The sequence below is a fragment of the Loxodonta africana genome, chromosome 2 (assembly GCF_030014295.1).
Source record: "Loxodonta africana isolate mLoxAfr1 chromosome 2, mLoxAfr1.hap2, whole genome shotgun sequence".
NCBI classification, from domain to species: domain Eukaryota; kingdom Metazoa; phylum Chordata; class Mammalia; order Proboscidea; family Elephantidae; genus Loxodonta; species Loxodonta africana.
The window spans coordinates 154,941,394-154,956,656 of record NC_087343.1 but is presented as its reverse complement, the minus strand read 5'-3'; the positions used below and the strand labels follow the sequence as shown (position 1 = coordinate 154,956,656).

General features: G+C 45.7%; 1 protein-coding gene across 4 annotated transcripts in view; it reads left to right on the top strand.

The window, feature by feature from the left end:
* The first annotated feature begins 625 nt into the window (after nucleotides 1–625).
* The window catches only part of GNPDA1 (glucosamine-6-phosphate deaminase 1), a 30,060-nt gene continuing 15,422 nt past the window's right edge, over nucleotides 626–15,263 (top strand). For 3 of the 4 annotated variants that reach the window (XM_003404572.4, XM_064277548.1, XM_064277542.1), the window contains exons 1-6: nucleotides 630–732; nucleotides 1,631–1,760; nucleotides 4,597–4,698; nucleotides 5,672–5,854; nucleotides 6,851–7,035; nucleotides 14,481–14,655. In XM_003404572.4, coding sequence (XP_003404620.1) covers nucleotides 1,637–1,760; nucleotides 4,597–4,698; nucleotides 5,672–5,854; nucleotides 6,851–7,035; nucleotides 14,481–14,655 — 769 coding nt within the window. In that variant the 5' untranslated portion in view covers nucleotides 630–732; nucleotides 1,631–1,636. Of the gene's footprint in view, nucleotides 733–1,630; nucleotides 1,761–4,596; nucleotides 4,699–5,671; nucleotides 5,855–6,850; nucleotides 7,036–14,480; nucleotides 14,656–15,263 lie in introns of all 4 variants that reach the window. The other variant, XM_023550139.2, reaches the window with a different exon arrangement.

The following is a 15,263-nucleotide window of genomic DNA, read 5'->3' as shown; positions in this document are numbered from 1 at the left end:
GCTGCAAAGTTTGATCTTTGAAGAAAAGGGAAGAGAACAATTATACTTAAAACCAAAAAGTTGTAATAACTAGGTAAATAAATAACATCTAAATAACAAACTGGAAACCCTGCTGTAGTAGTGCTACGGCTGCTAACCAAAAGGTCAGCAGTTCGAATCCAACAGACGCTCCTTGGAAACCCTACGGAGCAGTTCTACTCTGTCCTTTACGGTCGCTATGAGTTGGAATCCACACGAGGGCAACGGGTTTGGATTTTTTTTTTTTTTTTTTAAATAAGAAACTGAAGGCAGAGCCAGGCCCACTACTGGGAATCCCCGAGGAAACGATTCAGCACTTTTCCCCCACCCCCACCCCCATCCCCAGGACTGAAAACAGCTGGGCCCCAGCCCCAGGCATGAGGACCGCATTCCAGGGAGCGACCGTGGGCACCCAAGTCTCCCTCCTCCACAAAGCCCATCTCCGACCCCCGCCTCCCACCCGTTGAGTGCGTTTTTCACCGTCTGGTGCCGGGCCTGGAAACCGCTGGAGGCCCACAGGAGAGGGTGCGCGTTCCCGGCCCAGGGCCCGCCCAGTGGCGGCAGCAAAGTCTAGTCCTGGGAGCCCCTGCGGGGCGGCCGCGCTGAGTCAGCACCGGGCGGCGCGAGCGCGGCCTCGTGACCTGCGGCCACGTGATCTGCTAGGGGCGTTGAAGAGCCGGCACTGTCGCTGCAGCCACTGCGGAAGGTGTCCTAGTAAGTAGGGAACGGGACTGATGGGGATCCTCCTCGGGGACCCTCCTGGCGGGCAAAGCGGGGGTCTCGGGGCGCTGCCCCAGTCCTCCGGCACCGTGGGGGCCGGGACCCCTGCGAGCTGCTCTGGCCCTTTCCCCACGCGGGGCCGGAGGGGCGGTGGCCGCCTCTGCGACGAGTCTTCTCACTCAAGCAGACCTCAGTGCATGGGGGAGTTAAATTCCTCCTCCCAGAGCGATGACCATTGCTCGGTTGTGATTTGGGAACACTGAGGACAGAAGGCTTCACAAAGCTAGGAGGGCCAGTAGGAGCACCACTTCCCCAATACTGAAAGAGACACACCTAGGCAGACAAAACCCTTCTCTTCACCTGTTTTAGTGGCCCAAGGTGATCCCATGACCCCTCTACTTCTTGAGGAAGAGTCCCTGGGGTACAGAGTACTAAGCCTGGGACTAGAAGCATGTAGAACTGGGTGTAGCTACAAGATAATAGTAACAGTTAATATATTGAATATTATATGCTTTACACGCCTTATTTCATTTAATATTCACCATCATGAAATCTGTGAAATAGGTATTATCATCTCCATTTTACATGTGAGGAAACAGGCTCTGAGAACTTGTGTCATTTGACCAGGATCTTGCTGTTAAAAATGGGGCAACTGAGATTAGAACCCAGGTGTGTCTCCTAGTGTCACCTCCTGGTGGCTGTGGAGGCACTCCACCCAGCCTGTTAATTCCTCTGTGAAATGAAAGTCAGGGCCTTTCTCTTCACAGCCCTGACAGCTTGAGGAAGGGGTTGTTGCTGGATTGAGAGGGCCTTTCCCTCTCCACCTTAACTACCCCATCCCTTTTTCCGCCCATGTCCCTTACCAATAACTCATTTTTGTCACCCCTTGCAGGACAAGATGAAGCTCATCATCCTGGAGAACTATTCTCAGGCCAGCGAGTGGGCAGCCAAATACATAAGGAATCGCATCATCCAGTTTCACCCAGGGCCAGACAAATACTTCACCCTGGGGCTTCCCACAGGTGTGTAGTGTGATGGGTAGGGTGCCAAAGATGCAGGAGGAGGAAGTGGGCATCAGGGGTCTTTGAGAGCCCAAGATAGGTTGGGCTCACTCAGGCCAGGGACTTTAAGGAGGGCTCTGAGATACTTGTGCTTTGAGAGAGAACCTCCCATGCCCCTCAGGCATGCAAAACGGAAGACCCAGTTTCCTTATGGGTCTATTTAGTTGCTGCCCAGACCTGAAGGTCCTGGAGCAGAAGAGATCTTGGTTAAGCAGAAAGAGCTTGATTTTTAGGCTGTATCCTAAGTCAATCCTTGTTAACTAGAATTAATTGAATTAAGTCCTAATGCCCTAAGGTAGCCGTTTTGTGTAGTGAATTAATTTATCTTCTGTGCACCTAGAGTGGTACCATCCTTGGGAAAATTGAGAAGGTAGTCACTCAGATAATTTCCTGTAAGGCTTAATTATGCAGAGGACCTAAATGGAAAACAGTCCTAGTTTCTTTGAGAAAAAATCAGAATGTTGGCTTTATATGAAGATAAAATTTTTGACTCCACCTTCTCAAGGCAAATGTCCTCCGTCTTCAGGTGTGGGTGTACTTGCCCCAGGGCTTCCATATGGCCCTGCCTGACCTATGCGTTAGAGGAAGGTTCTCCACACTTTTTCTGTAAATGGCCAGATAGTGAATATTTTGGGCTTTGCTGTCCATGTGGTCTCTGGCACAGCTCTTCAACTCAGCCATAGACAGTATATACATGAATGAGCATGGCTGTGTGCCAGTAAAACTTTATTTATGGGCACTGAAGTTTGCATTTATATAATTTTCACATTACAGGATAGTCATTTTTAAAATTTTTTTCCAAAAAAATTTTTATATTCTTGTAGGCTGTACAAAAACAGGCGACACACATTTTGCCTTTGGGCCAACATTTGCTGACCCCTGCACTTGGAAGTTTAAGGAAGTGGTATCTGCCTAGACCTGTGAAACTGCTAGCATGTCAGGCCATATGGGAGCTGAACTAACACCCTGTCTTCTAACTGTGGGGTGACCCAACCTCCACCTGGGTCAGAGTCTGGAATTCTGCTTAAATCCCTCCCTAGCTTCCCATCACTTGCAGAATCAGATCAAAGCTCCTCCGAGTGGCATTCAAGGCTCTCTAAGACCTGACGCCTTCTTACCTGTCACAATTGAACCAACACAGCATTACCACGGGTTCCTTGGATCATTCCGTTATGTGAAGCACCAGTCGAGTTCTGGGTGGAAACCACAGAAATTAACTCCAACCAACTTAAGTAGAAGAGGAATTTATTGGCTAAGTATTGGAGAGCTCACAGAATTAATGGGAAGGCTAGAGGTTTGGAAAATGGCAGAACAGGGGAAGCTGTGTGGTCTAGGCATAGCTAAGGCCTGGTCACAGGGACAGGCTGAAATCATGGTCCCCAAACCCCTGCCCCTGCTACACTGGCCTTCAAAGCATTCAGCTTATTCAGGAAACTTCTTTGCTTTTGGTTTAGTCCAGTTGTGCTGACCTCTCATGTATTACGTGTTGCCTTTCCCTTCAGCTAAGATAGTTCTTGTCTGCTAATTAGTGAATACCCCTCTTCCTCCCTCCCCACCCTCGTAACCATCAAACAGTATTTTCTTCTGTGTTTAAACTTTTCCTAGAGTTCTTAAAATAGTGGTCTCATCCAGTATTTGTCCCTTTGGAACTGACTAATTTCACTCAGCACAATGCTTTCCAGATTCCTCCATGTTATGAGATGTTTCACAGTTTCATCATTGTTTTCAGTTGTTGCATAGTATTCCATTATGTGAATATACCGTAATATATTAATCTATTCATCTGTTGATGGGCACTTTTGGTTGCTTCCATCTTTTTGCTATTGTAAACAGTGCTGCAGTGAACATGGGTGTGCATATATCTGTTAGTGTGAAGGCTCTTATTTCTCTAGGATATCTTCCAAGGAGTGGAATTGGTAGCTCTATTTCTAGCTTTTTAAGGAAGTGCCAAATCGATTTCCAAAGTGTACCATTTTACATTGCCACTAGCAGTGTATAAGTATTCCAGTCTCTCCACAGCCTCTCCAACATTTATTATTTTGTGTTTTTCCTCCTGCCTTTTTTTAATGCATGTGTTTTATAACACTGACTTTTAAATGAGCCTCAACTTGAGAGTTTGCTGCTCCTCGGGGATGCCTTCCCTGGGCCCTGAAGGTGAACCTGTGCTTGCTGTTACCACGACTGACATGACTGTCCCACCTCTTAGACAGGGAGCTGTTTTGGGACAGGTGCTATGTTTTTTGCTCTATGTCCCTGTCACGGAGCTCTGGTGGTGCAGTGGTTAAGAGCTTGTCTGCTTGCCAAAAGGTGGGCAGTTTGAATCCACCAGCTGCTCTTTGGAAACCCTATGGGGCAGCTCTACTCTGTCCTGTAGGGTCACTGTGAGTCAGAATTTACTTGATGACAATGGGTTTGTTTTTTTTGTTTGTTTGTTTTTAGTCCCTGTCACAGGCCCCTGTGCTTCACACACAATAATAATTAAGCCTGGCGTTCACTCAGGCTCTAGTCACAGTCCTTTCAGGTGTCACTCTGCTGGGCACTGGGGATTCAGCAGTGAACAAGACAGACACAGTCCTGCCTTCCTGGAGCTTACAGTCTAGTGGGGAAATAGGCATTAACCAAGCAGTTAATGGATGACAATTGGGACTGGAGCACTGGGGCAGTACATCAGCTCCAGCTTGTTTCTCTCAGATCTGGCAGCTTCTCCTTCCAAGCTGTCCTGACTTGTTCTTGGGTGTGCAGAGGGCACCCAGGATCTGGGGGCTGAAGGGACATTCATGTGTGTGGCCTCTTGTAGGGAGCACCCCACTTGGCTGCTACAAGAAGCTTATTGAATACTACAAGAATGGGGACCTCTCCTTCAAATACGTGAAGACTTTCAACATGGACGAATACGTGGGTGAGTTTCTCAAGTCCTTAACTGATTGCAGGAGAATCATGGGCTTGACCCTAAGGAGGAGGGGGAATGTCTCAGGGAGCTAGTGATAGGCTCAGTTGTCAATATCTATCTCTTCCTGGCTTTGGTTTGTTCAACTGAAAAATAAATAAAGTTGACCTCACAGGTTGTAAGCATTAAATGGCATCATAAGAGATGTGGAAGATAACTCTTAAAATATCTCCTCCTCCTCTGCCCCCTCTTAACGCCATGCTGTTTCTTCCTGGGACAAGTGATCGTGAATAGGGTCATGGCTTAGGTCAGTGTCTGGGTCTGGACTTTATCTCCAGCATTCACCCTCCAGCTGCCCTTTCTCTCTGGTACACTGGGAGGGGAGCTGAGACTGATGTCCTTTCCTTTGCTGCTAAAAAGCTACACCTTGATCTTCCATCATTTTATAATAGCCCCACTTTTAAACATTCTTTTAGTTTTCTTCCTGACTGAAGAGATCCTTTTTAGGAAGCCCTGAGATAATTCACTCCAACCACATGGTGTTCAAGTTGGGACTCAGGCTGAGCTGGTCACAAGGGCATAATAGGGTAGGTTGAGAGGCACAGGGTAAAGGGTGTGCTGGCTTCCCTCCCCAGTTGGACACAGCCCACCCACATAGCCCATTTTGTCTAGGCTACATCCGGAAGCCCAGAGTGACCCCAGCCTCCAGCTCATGTGAAAAGGAGATCATAATGAGGGGATTCACAAGGGCCTAATGTGTAGCTATTCTGGCTCTGGTTCCTTGGTCATAGGTAGTAGCAGAGGATAGATACTCATAGACACCAGTTTAGCCTACCCTGAGTGGTGGGGATTAGGGTGCTGGTGCCCAAGGCCACATGACAGGCCACCGAGAGCCTCTGTGGGTCTGAGGGCATCCCAGCGTCACCACTGGTAGCAGGGCTCTGGCTCAGCCTGGGTGTGATCAAGTGTGGCCCTGGCTCTGCAGGCCTTCCTAGAGAACATCCGGAGAGTTATCACTCCTTCATGTGGAAGAACTTCTTCAAGCACGTTGACATCGACCCAGAAAACACCCACATTCTGGACGGCAATGCAGCCGACCTGCAGGCCGAGTGTGACGCCTTTGAGGAGAAGATCAAGGCTGCAGGCGGGATTGAGCTGTTTGTTGGCGGTGAGCTTGGCACTCCACAGCACATGTGCTGGACCAGGCCCTGGGTGGTTGGAACACATGGGAAGGAGAAGGACAAGATACCATGACTGTCCCCACACAACTTTTCCTCTGTGCCAGTGACAGTGGGGGGACCCTTATAACCCTGTGGAGGCAGGGAACATGCTGAGAGAGTGGGAGCTCTAGATCCCTGCCCCTGCTCTGTCCCGTTTCCCTTCTATGCACTTTGACGCCTTGTCTGTGATTTGAGAGGTTTGGATTTGGACTCTGAAATTCTGTCTGCTTCCCAGTCTTAAGGTTTTGTGGATCAGTCATGGAACTTATCCAAACATTTAAAATCACAGATTCCAGAGGGTTCCAAGGTCAGCCAGCCAATGAACAGCAACACAAGGGCAGGAACCTGAGGCGTCTCCCTCTCAGATGTGTGCCCTTTTCTCTACCCTGGGCTGCCCTTTTACGTCTCTATCTGTTGTCACCTCCAGAGTCACCCGTGGGGTTGGACTTGCTTTTACTGCTTTTAACTCGTCAATACTTAAAAAAAAAAAAATTTTTTTTTTTTTTTTTTTTTATACTTGAAGGTTGAGGTGAGAGGAGCAGAAGCTTTTCTGAGATTTTATAAACTTGGCAGCCTCTGTCCAGGCCCTATGTGAGTTTTATTCACTGCAACTCTGCCCAGAAGCTGGGTTCTCTAACCACAGGCAGGAGAGACAGAGAAGTTAGATTTCTCTGATGATTCAGGGTGGCAGAAGCTATTTGGAGTAGTTCTTCACTGAGCTTTTGGAGGGCACTAGCAAGTTAATGATGTCTTTGTGTGCCTAACATAGAGATGGGGCAGAGGTCATATGCTGAGGGTATACCTGCCCAGAGGTTGAAATGGAGAAAGAGACACCTTGTTCAGGGATTTTTTCAGACCCCAGTTGGGCAAGGACAGATTGTCTGTTCTTGAAATCCTGGACCCCTGGGACTCACCGGGCTGCTCTGGCTTTCTCTCCCGGGCAGGCATCGGCCCCGATGGACACATCGCCTTCAACGAGCCAGGCTCCAGTCTGGTGTCCAGAACCCGTGTGAAGACACTGGCCATGGACACCATCCTGGCCAACGCTAGGTTCTTTCATGGAGATCTTGCCAAGGTGCCCACCATGGCCCTGACAGTGGGCGTGGGCACTGTCATGGATGCTAGAGAGGTAAGGGTGTGGGGTCCAGGGGCCTTCATGGGGGCTGGAGTTAAGGGTTTTTTTTTTTTTTTTAAGTTTCAATTATACAGGTACCCACCTGAATACATTGCTAATAAAAATAAAGACATTTTATATAAGGCTGAAATCCTAACCAATTCCTATCAACAGTTTCTTCTTCCTCTTCAGAGGTAACCATTGTTCATAGTGTGAGGTGAATGCTTTCTATATGTTTTTTATGCCTTGGACTCCCTAAGAGGCCACAGACACCTGACCTTGGCATCCATACCCCTTTCATGCTTCTCATGGTCAAACAAGAGTCCAATACCGTTAATACTGAATCATGAGTTCATACCTGCCCAGGTACTAAGAGGGACTACGTTGGTAGTGGTCACCGTTTGAAGGGAAGCTCCCCCTGCCACCCAAGGATGCTTATGGTTGTACCCCAGTGCTCAGGGGTTAATAAACGTGGCAAAGATGGAAATGTAATTGTGTCTTGAACTGAACTGAGGTTTTCCCCCCTAGAAAGCAGAGTATCTTTTGAATTTTTTGTGGTTCCAGTGTTCTTACTATCTTTCATTTGAATTTTAGAAGCATTTTATCTTACTTTCTGAGGTGTATTTAGTGGGAAGCAGCTGTAAGTTTAGCTTCAAGCTTCTTTGCCCAGGTCTGTAAACAAGCATCTAAATCAGTGAAAAGGTTTCCTGTTTAAAGTGAACTTCTGTGAGATCAATGATGGCCTCCAGATTTCTCTTGGGTAACCTTGGATCAGTACCTAGACAGGCCACTCTGCTGGTTCTGGCTCTGCAGCTTGCAAAAAGGACTTGAGGGCAGTCCTTACCATGTGAGAGAGTATCTTGATCTAGGAAAGGATCTGGAGCTGGAAATCAGGAAATTCTTTTTTCGAAAATGAGCTCTGGTTTGCTGAGGCGTCCTGAGCAAATAGTTAACGTTCTTTTTATGCCTCTGTTTTCTCACTGATTGAATTCTGTCCCCCAAAAATGTGTGTCAACTTGGGTAGGCCATGATTCCCTGTATTGTGTGGTATCCACCATTTTGTGATCTGATGTGATTGTCCTATGTGTTGTAAATCCTAACCTCTATGATAACGAGACAGGATTACAGGCAGTTATGTTAATGAGACAGAACTCAATCTATAGGATTAGGTTGTAACTCAAGTCAGTCTCTTTTGAGATATAAAAGAATAGAGCAGAGAGAGAGGGACTTTATTACAACCAAGCAGGAAAAGCCAGGAGCAGAGTGTGTCCTTTGGACCTGGGGTCCCTGTGCTGAGAAGCTCCTAGACCAGGAGAAGATGATGATAAGGACCTTCCCCCAGAGCTGCCAGAGAGAGAGAGTCTGCTCCTGGAGCTGGTGCCCTGAATTCAGACTTCTAGCTTCCTAAACTGTGAGAGAATAAATTTCTGTTTGTTAAAGCCATCCACTTGTGGTATTTCTGTTGTAACAGCATTAGATAACTATGATAGAGTTTAGTACCAGGAGTGGGATACTGCTCTAACAGATAGCTAAAATGTGGAAGAAGTTTAAAATATGAAACTGAATAGGTAGATGCTGGAAGAATATTAAGGTGCCTGACAGTTAAAGCCTGGAATGCCTTGAAGAGACTATTGGTGGAATTATGGACATCAAAGGCAGCTCTGGTGAGGACTCGGAAGGAAGTGAGGAGAGCTATAACTCTGGAGATGGCATAGACAGAAGCGGCACCAACAGAACCAGGAGAATGGCGTGAGACAGTGCAGGAGGTGATCAACAGAGCAAGAGAGCCGAGTGCCTTCAGGCAGGCACTTATCAGTAGAGCTAAAGAGCTTTGGAACACTTGTCTGAGCAGGGCAGACATTTGGCTGCCCCAAGAGCTCCGAGGATCCAAGAGGCCAGGAAACCAGGAAGGAGACCCTGAAAAGACAAGGAGCACAGGAAACAAAGCTGCCTCGGTAAGAGTCAGATCTTCACCAACTCATTTCTGAAGTTGAGGGATGGGCCCAGATTCACTGTCTAAAGCTGAGGGAGTGGGGCTGCCACTCAGGCACACTAGGAGAATGGGGCCACCCAAATCTGAGGAAGCAGAGTTGCAGTACCAGTGGGCCTGGAAGGCAAATCTGAAGCCCAGAGCCGAGGGGCCTCTAGCCAGAAACTGGAGGATATGGCCAAAAACCAGATATGGAGGGCAGGGCCATTGCCTAAATGGTCTCAGAGAACAGAAGATTATTTTCAAGGCTTGAGAACTAATATAACGTGTTCTGCTGACTTGCTTGGTGCCTGTTATCCTTTTTTTCCTTCCAGTGTCTCCCATTTGTAATGGAAATGTCTACCTTGTGCCTGTTCCACCATTGTACTTTGGAAGCAGATAACTTGTACTCTAGATTTCACAGATGAAGAATTTTTCCCCAGGATGGAATTTGGACTTTGAGTTGATTTAAGACTTTTGGGATGATATGATGGGGTGCCCCATGCATCTGTCAGCTTGTCATACTGTGGTGGCTTGTCTGTTGCTGTGATGCTAGAAGCTATGCCACCAGTATTTCAAATATCAGCAAGGTCAACCATGGCGGTCAGGTTTCAGCTGAGCTTCCAGACTAAGAAAGATTAGGAAGAAGGACCTGGCAGTCTACTTCTGAAAAAATTAGCCAATGAAAACTTTATGAATAGCAGAGGAATGTTGTCTGATATAATGCTGGAAGAAGAGCCCCTCAGTTTGGAAGGTTCTCAAAATACAACTTGGGAAGGGCTACCTCCTCAAAGGAGAATTGACCTTAATAACGAATGGAGTAAAGATTTCAGGGCCTCCATCTGCTAATGTGGCATGACTCAAAATGAAAAGAAACAGCTGCAGATATCCATTAATAATTGGAGGGTAGAATATATGGTGTATAAATCTAGGAAAATTGGAAGTCATCAAAAGTGAAATGCAACACATAGACATTGACATCCTAGGCATTAGTGAGCCAAAATGGACTGGTATTGCCCATTTTGAGCAGGGCAATCATATGGTCTGCTATGCTGGGAATGACAAAGTGATGCATTATACTTCAGCACCACACTGTCAATGACAGGATAATATCCATATGCCTACAAGAAAGACCAGTTAATATGACTATTCAAATTTATGTACCAACCACTAAGGCCAAAGATGAAGAAATTGAAGATTTTTTACCAACTTCTACAGTCTGAAATTGATCCAACATGCAATTAAGATGCATTGGTAATTACAGGTGATTGGAATACAAAAGTTGGAAACGAAGGAATGGTAGTTGGAAAATATGGCAGTGGTGATAGAAACCATGCCCAAGATTGCATGATAGAATTTTGCAAAACCAACTACTTTGTCATTGCATATAACTTTTTTCATCAATATAAATGGCAGCTGTACATGTGGACCTCACCAGATGGAATACACAGAAATCAAATGGACTACATCTGTGGAAAGAGACAATAGAAAAGCTGACTATCATTAGTCAGAACAAGGCTAGGGGACTGCTGTGGAACAGACCATCAATTGCACATATGCAAGTTCAAGTTGAAGCTAAAGAAAATTACAAGTCCATGAAAGCCAAAGCATGACCTTGAGTATATCCCACCTGAATTTAGAGACTATCTCGAGAGTAGATTTGATGCATTGGACAATAATGGCCGAAGACTAGACAAGTTGTGGAATGACATCAAGGATGTCATACGTGAAGAAAGCAAGAAGTCATTAAAAAGAAGACAGGAAAGAAAGAAAAGGCCAAAATGGATGTCATAAGACACTCTAAAATTTTCTCATGAATGAAAATGGCTAAAGCGAAAGGAAGAAATGCAGTAAAAAGAGCTGAACAGAAGATTTCAAAGAGCATCTCGAGAAGACAAAGTATTGTAATGAAATGTAGAAAGACCTGGAGTTAGAAAACCAAAAGGGAAGAACATGCTCGGTGTTTCTCAACCTGAAAGAACTAAAGAGAAAATTCAAGCTTCAAGTTACAATATCGAAGGATTCTACAGGGAAAATAATAAAACAACGGAGGAGACATCAAAAGAATATGGAAAGAATACGCAGAGTCACTGTTCCAAAAAGCATTGGTTGTCGTTCAGCCATTTCAGGAGGTAGCATATGATCGAGAACCAATGATACTGAAGGAAGAAGTCCAGGCTGCATTGAAGGTATTGGCAAGAAACAAGGCTCCAGGAATAGACGGAATACCAGATGAGATGTTTCAACAAACGGATGCCACGCTGGAAGCATTCACTCGTCAATGCCAAGAAATCTGGAAGACAGCTGGCCAACTGACTGGAAGAAATCCATATTCATGCCCATTCCAGAGATAGGTGATTCAGCGGAATGAAGAAATTATCAATGTCATTAATATAACACGCAAGTAAAATTTTGCTGAAGATAATTCAGAAGTGGTTGTAGCAGTACATCAACAGGGAACTTCCAGAAATTCAAGCCAGATTCACAAGAAGACGTGGGATAAGGGATATCATTGTTGATGTCAGATGGATCTTGGCTGAAAGCAGAGAATACCAGAAAGATGTTACCTGTGACTATGCAAATGCATTTCACTGTGGATCATAACGAATTATGGATAACATTGCAAAAAATGGGAATTCCAGAACAGTTAATTGTGCTCACGAGGAGCCTGTACACAGACCAAAAAGAAGTGCAAACAGAACAAGGGGATACTGCGTGGTTTAAAGTCAGGAAAGGTGTACGATAGGACTGTATCCTTTCACTGTACCTATTTGTCTTAGTCATCTAGTGCTGCCATAACAAATACCACAGGCGGATGGCTTTAACAAAGAGAAATTTATTTTCTCACAGTCTAGTAGGTTACAAGTTCAAATTCAGGGCGTCAGCTCTAGGGGAAAGCTTTCTCTCTGTATCAGCTCTGGAGGAAAGGCCTTGTCCTCAACCTTCCCCTGGTCGAGGAGCTTCTCAGGCGCAGGGACCCCAGGTCCAAAGGACGTGCTCTGCTCCTGGTTCTGCTTTCTTGGTGGTATGAGTTCCCCAACTCTCTGCTTGCTTCCCTTTCCTTTTATCCCTTGAGAGATAAAAGGTGGTGCAGGCCACACCCCAGGGGAACTCCCTTTACCTTGGATCAGGGAGGTGACCTGGGTGAGGGTGGTGGTACAATCACACCCTAATCCTCTCAACATAAAATTACAATCACAAAAGGGAGGACAACAATACAATACTGGGAATCATGGCCTAACCAAGTTGATAAACACATATTTGGGGGGACATAATTCAGTCCATGACACTATTCAGTCTGCATGATGAGCAAATAATCCCAGAAGCAGGACTATACGAAGAAGAATGGGGCATCAGGATTGGAGGAAGACTCATTAACAACATGCATTGTGCAGATGACACAACTTTGCTTGCTGAAAGTGAAGAGGACTGAAAGGACTTACTGATGAAGATCAAAGACTACAACCTTCACTATGGATTACACCTCACCATAAAACAAAAATCCTCACAACTGGGCCAATAAGCAACCTCATGATAAAAGAGAAAACATTGAAGTTGTCGAGGATTTCATTTTACTCCATCCACAGCCAAGAAATCAAAGGACGCATTGCATTGGCCAAATCTGCTGCAAAAGACCTCTTTAAAGTGTTAAAAAGCAAAGGTGTCACTTTAAGGACTCAGATGCGCCTGATCCAAGCCATGATATTTTCAGTCACCTCATGTGCGTGTGAAAGCTGGACAATGAAGAAGAATTGATGCATTTGAATTGTGGTGTTGGCGAAGAATATTGAGTATAACATGGACTGCCAAAAGAACAAACAAATCTGTCTTGGAAGAAATACAGCCAGAATGCTCCTTAGAAGCAAGGTTGGTGAGACTTTGTCTCACATACTTTGGACATATTATCAGGAAGGAGTAGTCCCTGGAGAAGGACATCATGCTTAGTAAAGTAGAGACTCAGCAAAAAAGAGGAAGACCCTGGGTAAGATGGATTGACACAGTGGCTGCAACAATGGGCTCAAACAGCAATGATTGTTAGGATGGCACAGGATTGGGCAGTGTTTCCTTCAGTTGTACACAGAGTCACTGTGAGTTGGAACAGACTCGATGGCACCCAACAACAACAACATTATTAGAGGAATGTGTTTTACATGTGGCAAGGACATGAATTTGGGGGCTAAAAGGTAGAATGTTATGAATTGAATTGTGTCCCCCAAAAATGTGTGTTAACTTGTCAAGGCCATGATTCACTGTATTTTGTGATTGTCCACCATTTCGTGATCTGATGTGATTATCCTACGTGTTGTAAATCCTCATCTCTATGATGTTAATGAGACGGGATTAGAGGTAGTTATGTTAATCAGGCAGGACTCAATCTACAGGATTAGGATGTATTTTGAGTTAATCTCTTGAGATACAAAAGAGAGGAATCCAGCAGAGAGGAGAGGGACCTCATTACCACCAAGCATGAAAAGCCGGGACCAGAGTGTGCCCTTTAGACTTGGGGTCCCTGTGCTGAGAAACTCCTAGACCAGGGGAAGGTTGATGACAGGGACTTTCCCCCAGAGCTGATAGAGGAAGCCTGCCCCTGGAGCTGGTGCCCTGAATTCGGACTTCTAGCCTCCTAGACTGTGAGAGAGTAAGTTCCTGCTTGTTAAAGCTTCCCATGTGTGGTATTTCTGTTATAGCAGCACTAGATAACTAAGACACTCATCTTTTAAGAAAGGAACAGTAAATCCTCTTCACAGCTCCGTGGTACAGGTGAATTACAATGAGAGGAAACCTTAGAGTTGAGCTCTTTAGGATCACTTCCCTGCACTCACATTCTTCAGAGGAGCCTGTGCCTTTGTTTTACTTACACAAAAAGCAGTATAGCCCAGAGCATTACCACAGATGACATGAGCAGGTCAAATGCACTGAACTGAAGATGACCAGATTAAGAGGCTGCCTTTTTGGGCTTCAGCCTTACCAGCTCCACAGATAACTCACCAGTGCTTCCAGGCCCTCTTTTAGGTATGCAGATTTCAACTGTGAAAACTTACCCAACCTAGGACTCCTGGGATCCCAATGTGAGACTATTGGGATGAGAAATGTGGGCCTTTGTGTGGCAAGCCCCTTCATAGGGCACTTTCACACCCATCATCAAAGATGCCAGGAAGCACCATTACATGGTAGTCAAGAGCACAGTCTTTGGGGTCAGAAGCACCTGGTCTAATCCCAGGTCTCCTGTTTCTTAGCTTTGAGACCTTGAGCAAGTCGCTTAACCTCCCCGGGGCCCGTTGCCTTATATAAAGTGGAGATAATGATGCTACCTCATGTGTGTGATAAAGCTTGTGGAGCACTGCATGGAGCGTTATGTAACTACTTGGTACACATGTTAAAAATAATAGCCCATACACTCATTTGGGGTGACTCAACTAGAATTCAGGGGTCTGGGCTCCCAGGTCTAGTGCTTGCTTTCCTCCATCGTTGCCTCGTTTCTGACCCCCAGGTGATGATCCTCATCACGGGTGCTCACAAGGCATTCGCATTGTATAAGGCCATCGAGGAGGGCGTGAACCATATGTGGACCGTGTCTGCCTTCCAGCAGCATCCCTGTGCAGTGTTTGTGTGCGATGAGGACGCCACTCTGGAGCTGAAAGTGAAGACCGTCAAATATTTCAAAGGTGAGTGGGGAGGCCAGGTTCAGTGTGCTAGCGTGAGGGGTGGACCTGGCTTTCATTCTCTGGCCATTTTAATAGGCAACTGTGGTTTTAATAAAACTCAAACCCTACTGTCTCACAATACACAGTCATTCGTTCTCTTGCATGGCTGCAAGAATCCATTTCTGGAGATCTGTTTTCTTGGAGAAGGAGGGGGAGAAAATGAAAGCTGTGGTCCAAGGGCTATGTGGTGATCTCCTTGCAGTGATATTGAGCCTCAGGATTTGCTTTTTCTCCAGAAGTTTTATTTAAAACACATCTGCTGAAAATTTGATCTCTTTTGTTATTTTGAAATATGCATAATTTCATTTATGCTTCCTCCACCCCCCCAGGGCCTTCCCCCACCCCCTCAGTTTGTTGCAGAAAATCACATCAGTGGTCCTAGTCAGAGAACTGTAAGACAGTGAGCCTCAGGGGTTTTATCTTTCCAGATCTCATAAGGCCTTTCCCCTCAAGACAAGGCACTGAACTACAGATCATGAAAATCTTTTTTCCTTTTACTTTTAAGCGAATGTCTCTGAAAATTCCCATTTACTATGCAGGTAAATTAAGAATTAGTTCTTTGCTGAAAA